This window comes from Phyllostomus hastatus, unplaced genomic scaffold (assembly GCF_019186645.2).
Source record: "Phyllostomus hastatus isolate PE091 unplaced genomic scaffold, TTU_PhHast_1.1 phas_contig_90, whole genome shotgun sequence".
NCBI classification, from domain to species: Eukaryota; Metazoa; Chordata; class Mammalia; order Chiroptera; family Phyllostomidae; genus Phyllostomus; species Phyllostomus hastatus.
In genome coordinates, this window is record NW_025333984.1 from 7,440,579 (window position 1) to 7,447,219 (window position 6,641).

Sequence of the window (6,641 nt, forward strand, 5' to 3'; positions counted from 1 at the left end):
TGGTCTAGAACGCTCCCATCTCTCTTGCCCTTTTTCTCTTGTGCTCTCTCAGCCTGGTTCAGCCTCTAACTGTGAAATGTTGGCTCTGTTACTCTCATTTCATCTCATCTAGTTACTTTTCTGTTGGTGCATTTTTCTTTATTATCTTGACTTTGGTCTACCTTTATGGACCTTATTTTAATCTACCCATCCTGTTTCAAGCAACCCCCATAATCTTAGGCAGGTAGAAATTCCCTATTCTAGACTTGGGCAAGTCTAGAAATATCCCAGTGGCCACCCAACACAGTCATATGGCTGTAAGCCAGTGATGGGGATCCAACTAAGCTACTTAGAAAATATTGGTACATTACTGATTTCATGTCCTTAAAAGAGAAAGCAAAATCCAAGGTCTAGGCTCCCAGAGTGGTGTTTAAAAAAATGATTCACAATACTTTCAACTTTAGGATCTTTATTGAATTTCCACATATGTAAGGCACACTAGTGCTAAACAGAGAGAAAGAAGGTGGGGGGTTCGAATACAAAAACATAAATGAATTATTTTCACCTTTTCCCCCTACACTTTCTAAATTTTCCCCTTCTTGTTTTGCTTTCATTTGTTCTCTCTGATAAAGGATGCAGGAGGTAGCATGCTCCTGGGAGGGAAATTGGCAAAAGTGGGAAAAGGTGGAGGACCATTTATTGGGGCAGGAACAAAATGCATAGGCATATTGAGAAATGGATTGAAACCCCAAAATCGAGGGCATGTGAAGCCAGGAGCACAAGGCCAGGAAGGTAAAGGAGCAATACCAGGAGGAATGATTACAGGCCTTGGCCAATTCTCCATGGGAAGCCATGGGCTTCCCATTGGGAAAGAAACATGAGCCATCCTTTCATTGCTGGCCATTCTCACATACCCTGGAGGCACCTCTGTCATTATCCCAGATCTAATGGTGGGGATAGGTGGAGGACCTCCTACTTGTGGGCCCCTGGGTAGAAAGAACCCTTGACCTTGTGGTGAAGCCACATGGAAATTTGCATTATTGACACCTCTCTCTGTGCCCTCATTGCTGACCCCTGCTCCCCCTACCATCAGTGAGGGAGGGTCACTAGAGAATTTTGGGAACACATTAATAGAATTTTGTCCCATTTGCTTCCAGACTACCAGCCCCTCAGAGCTATTTACTTCTGCACTTGCTAGGGACTCTTTCACAACAGCAGGTGGTGGTCGCTCTGGGTGTTTGAGAGCCCTTGAACTGTCCACAGGACTGTTGGATCGTCTTCTCTCCCAGAGGCTCTCCAGTTGCTCTCTTGCAAGCTCAGGTGGCAAACTGAAGGGAAGTCTCAAAGGCAAACGAGGTTGGCCCCAGGATCCCAATTCATCCATTAGCATGGTACTGGGACGCTGCAGAGACACATTGGGTGGTAGACTCTCATTCTTATTTTCATCTGTATTTACAGCTACAGGTGAAGAGGAGTGCCCCTCAAGGCTTACAAAAATAGAAATAAATAAGTTAATAAAAATGGAAACACAGCAACAGGAAATATTGAAAATATGTGATTTATTGAACTCTCTGAAATACACCAGGGGAAAGGAGAGGGCCTTATCTCTTCCTACTTGTCAGCAAACACTTCTTCAACCCACTTGACCCTTATCAGGCAACCTCTTTGGCACCAAGCTCTGTGATTCACGACTGACCTGTGGCTCCACCCTACTCCTCCTCTCCCCACCTCCTCAAGACAGCATCCTTCAAGGCCTCAGTGTGCAAGCTAGCCATAGCAAACAGCAGCTTTTTCAGTAGGATCAGTGATCCACTAAGCCCAGCATTCACATTCTGGCAGGCATATTCTGGAGAATCTTTTGAGGGAAAACATTTTTTGCTCTCCACAGAAGTTGAAGAAACGTTAGTTATGTTAAAAACTTCACATTGTTTCTCTTTGTGAAGCATCATTCAACATTAAAGTAGAATTTTGTTAAATTTTTCTCTATTCAATCCACACCACACCTTGGAGTACCAATTTCCTCATGTTTAAACCCCACTGTTTAGACCAAGGATTTTAGAAAACTAATAATAGTTTATTGAACTTCATACATACTTCTGTTTTGAAATTACATTTAAAAATCACCACCCTAAACCCAGCTGATATTCTTAGTATCTGAGTGTATACCCTTCAAGTATTTATCCAGGATCCCCTCCCATGCCCCCTCGAACCCACTTGTCCTTGTCCCACTTACTCAGGAAAAGTTGTACTCAGTTTTGTACTTACACATTCCCAGTACAAGCCATAGAGAAATTTGATACAGAAACCCTTCTAAGTTGTTGGAGAAAATCGGCTGAATGCCCTTACAGGTTGACGCCGTCGGGAGCAATAACTGGCGCTTCCGCCTTACAGCAGCCGGCAGCTCGAATGAAGCCAGAGACCAACTGTTTTGTTCTAGACAGCACGTTCTCTTGCTAAGGTGACCAGTTGCTAGGTAACAAGGGAGAAAAAAAACGACCGGGGAGGGGGAGGGGAAGAATCCATGACACTCTTTTGAAGGTAAATGTAAAATTCCTTTTAGCACATAGTAGATGGATGGTAAAGAGACATTCAGTCCCTTAACCTGGTTATGGGCCAGGTGGAAAGACAAATTATTTAAAGATTTTAGAAGAATCATGGAGACATGGTCCAATGTTAAGAGTTATTTCTGAAATTTTACTTAGGAGAGGTAGTTGTCATATCTCTCCTTCAAGTTTGGAAATACAAACATTGAACAGAGAGTTCCATACCTAATCTTATCATTTAAACTTTTACTTTGGAAGATGCATATTATTAACTTGGTGGGGAACAGAGCTTTGGGGGGTTAAGTTAGTTTTTAATGTGAGTCTCTCATGTGAAGATGAAACAAAATATCACTATAAAAATACATCTAAGAATCATATAGCTTTTTATTTTTTAGCCCCTTGATTTGCAGTTCTTTCCTTCATCCTACCTTGGAGTTTATGAACTGTGTGTGTATTATTTACACATACATAAATATATATCAGTATATAGTTATATGAATTTAATTTTATATATAATTTTATATATTTATAAAATATAAATATAGCTATATGTCTATATAATTTATTATATTTCTATATTTCTATAATGTATATAGTATATTATTGATTTATTATATATTAATCATTATGCATTATATAATACATATGGATAATTAATATATAATGTATGCATTAAATGTTATATTTATGTATGTGTGTAATTTATATATTATATGATATATGTTATAGTGTATATTTTATATTTATATGTTTATATAATATAATATATATTTATATTATGCATAAATTTGTATTGCATATATAAATATTATATATACTATATAGTATACATATAGTATATATACTATATTTATATATCTATATAATGTACTGTATTTATATATTTTTATATTTTATATATAAAATTGTAGATATGATCTCCTGTAATAGACCTCTGGATACTTCTCTGTATGTGGAAGGAAGGAATAAAAAGTATAACAGGTATCAAACTTTACAAATATTAGTTCATGTATTACCTTGTAACTTTTTGCATAAGGGGCTTTCTGTTTTTTCAGCCTAAATTCCATCCCCCTCTCCTACTTTAAGCAAGAATACTTCCCCAACTTTTATTTTCTGCCATTGGTCTACAGATTAATTGCTCTGAAATTACAAAGGCCATCCCCTCATCTAAGAATACTAATACATTGCATGCCTGCTTGTTTGCTTGCTTTCTTGGTTTGTTTGTTTGTTTGTTTAAGGGACCACTTTCAGGAGGGAAAAACATGTAATGGAAGTTGAGGATTTATTGAAAAGTTGCAAAGTTGTGAAAGCAGCTTAACTATAAATGCCTTTCATTACTCATGGTCTCTTATTTTATGACACAGTTCCAGACATTACTCACAGATTTGTCAAAAGGTTTTGAGGACCTTATTGAAATGCTAAGTGAGGGCCATAAAAATGTTTACTTTTGCACAATTATAAGGTCATGAAAGATGTGGTTGTACGGCTAAAATCAAATTTCTTTTTTTCAAAGAAATTTTGCAGATGTGTAACTGTGGGTAAAGTATCATTTAAAATATATCTTTTCACCCTGGTTGGTGTGACTCAGTGGCTTGAGCAGCAGCCTGGTAACCAAAGGGTCACCGGTTTAATTCCTAGTCAGGGCACATGCCTGGGTTTCGCTTTGGGCCAGGTCCCCAGTAGAGGACATGCAAGAGACAACCACATATTGATGTTCCTTGCTCTCTCTTCCTCCCTTACTTCTCCCTCTCTAAAAATAAGTGAATAAAGTCTTTTAAAAAGTAAATAAAAAACATATTTTCAAGAAGATTTGACTGGGTGGTAGGCACACAATGCAATATACTGATCATGTATCATGGAATTGTGCCCTCGAAACCTATATAATCTTATTAACTTTTGTTACACCAATAAATTTATTTTGTAATATACATACTAAAATAAGTGCAGATAGTTTAGAAAAAGAATCCAGGAGATAGAGACATAAACGTGAGTTTCTCTGTTGCGATCAGACTAATAAGGAAGTGATGAGGAGATTGTCAGGTTGATCTCTGAGAGACAATTGTCAAAGATCTCATCTGTTAACTCACTTTCAGATGTAATGTAGTTATGCCCCTGCAAAGCTCTGCAAGTTAAGGATGCCTAAAAAGTACTTCTAGAAGACATACCAGGTATTTTTAGATATCAGTTGCTATTTAATTCAGTCTATTAAAAAGCATGAGATTAATGAAAGCATGATGTTATCCCACAGTGGGCCACACAACATTATTTAGTTGCACAACTATAGGCAGTACTCCTGTCCTCTCTGCCACCAGCTGTCCTGTAAACTCTATGTGGTAACTGATGAAGATGAACAGGTGAGAGTGTGATCATTTCACCACCAGAAGTGGAAAAAGCAAATGACAATATATGCCTCACTGTTGGACTTACTTGTGGGAACTTCAATCAACTATTATTACTCTTCTCAAGTTTTTGCTCTAGATTTTTTTCAATTGTTTTAACTCAATAATTTATGCAATTACTCCAAAAAGAGTTATATTTCCTTGTATGCATTAGAAGTTCCTTTAATGTATATGCATACTTAATTTCTTGAACTTGGTTTGAAAAACAAAAACTATTATGGATTAGTTCCTTCTTGCTTATAATGAAGGCATTATAAATTTATGTTGAATACATTATATCAAATATTATTAAAAATGAATCATATGTGCCAAGTTCAGAGCTTTGATTCTGGAGTCATAGGAACACAGATGTGGTTTCAAATCTCAGCCTTTCTGCTTACTGCCTTTGTGACTTTGGGCAGGTTTCTTTTCTGAACCTCATTCTCCTCATTTGTAGAGTGGAATTATAGAGAGAGTTATGTATGAAAAGTGACTGTTATATACTAGGTGATTAAAATATAAGCTCTTTCATTATAGATATTAGACTCAGTTTTCTTATATGTAAATGGAGGTGAGGATAATCTCTTAACTATTTGAGGGTTGTTGAGAAAATTTAATATGTTAATTACATTAAAGTGCTTTGCAACCTGTGAATCACTTTATATATGTTAGGCTAATATAACTCTGGGTGATATTTCAAGGGCAAGAAGAGTTTGAGGAACATTTAGATTACATTGTGTAGGTGGCCACCTATTTCGCCTACAAGGCTGTTTTTCATTTCCTGAATCAGGAAGATGAGGAGGATTAACCACAGTATTTAAAAAACCCCATGGTGTAAAATACTTTAAACCTTTTGATTGGCACTATATAAATCTCACCTATTGTATTTAATGCCATAGCTGTGTTCGAATAAAGAGTGTGCATTTTTGCATTTGGATATCTATTTAACTGGGCTTTAGAATCTTGTGTTGCACAGCAGGGATCACTGAAAACCCCTGTGATGATTAGAATGGAAAGCTTGAAAAAAAAGTTACTTGATTCTGAGATAGTGAAGATTTGATTGATTCTCTGACCGATTTAGAGAAAAAAATATTTTTTCTTACTCTAGTCACCCCACCCCCTCCTACACACATAATCCTCTTAAGTAATCAAATAAATAGCTTACTGGAGAAAATGTAACACTTTTATTGGCTGGCTATAATTCAGCGTTCAGGAAAAATTTGCTGATGTTACTCAAAATTGAAATAATAATAAAGCTCATCCAGAGAGACCATAACTGTTTGTTTAAAAACGTAACTATTTGTTCAAATATGTAAGTGTTCAAAGGTCCTGGATAATCGCAAGTGCTGTGGATTCAGCTATTTGTTTGCCTTTATTTTTGAAGTATTTCAGCTGTTCTGTAACTGACCAAACCAAGGTGTGGACATGTGGCACCTTGATACATGAGGATTTTATTTACAGGATTCCAACCTCAAGGGCAGGTGGGGGCTGAGTGCGCTCCTGCTCGGAGCTCTGATTTCCCATGACACCCAGCACTTCCCTTACTCCCCAAAAGGCAGTAAGTCACAACCATTCCCAGAAGTTCCCCATGTCCTTATCCATTCTTAAGCCTGCTGGGCAACACAGGTTTCCATCTCCTCTGTAAAGTGCTGTTATGGGTTTCAGAGTCGCCATCCTCTTGTAGCAGCTCTCTTCTTCAGGATCTGAGGTATGTTGTTCTCAGCCTCCATGTAATGGTTCA

The 6,641-nt window shown here is 37.3% G+C and overlaps 1 protein-coding gene across 1 annotated transcript; it reads right to left on the reverse strand.

Moving 5' to 3' along the window:
* Window positions 1-589: 589 nt before the first annotated feature.
* On the reverse strand, window positions 590-6,424 carry PRR32 (proline rich 32). The gene is made up of 3 exons (XM_045852193.1): window positions 6,371-6,424; window positions 2,326-2,432; window positions 590-1,466 (listed from the first exon to the last, which is right to left on the reverse strand). Exons 1-3 carry the CDS (start codon window positions 6,422-6,424, stop codon window positions 590-592), a joined length of 1,038 nt encoding a protein of 345 aa, XP_045708149.1.
* Window positions 6,425-6,641: the final 217 nt, after the last annotated feature.

Coding starts and splice junctions, on each gene's coding strand:
- PRR32 (XM_045852193.1), bottom strand. CDS start 6,424: ATGGGAAATCAGAGCTCCGAGCAGGAGCGCACTCAGCCCCCACCTGCC. Junction 2,433..6,370: donor AGCCCCCACCTGCCCTTGAG/GTTGGAATCCTG, acceptor TGGTCACCTTAG/CAAGAGAACGTGCTGTCTAG. Junction 1,467..2,325: donor GCTCCCGACGGCGTCAACCT/GTAAGGGCATTC, acceptor TATTTTTGTAAG/CCTTGAGGGGCACTCCTCTT.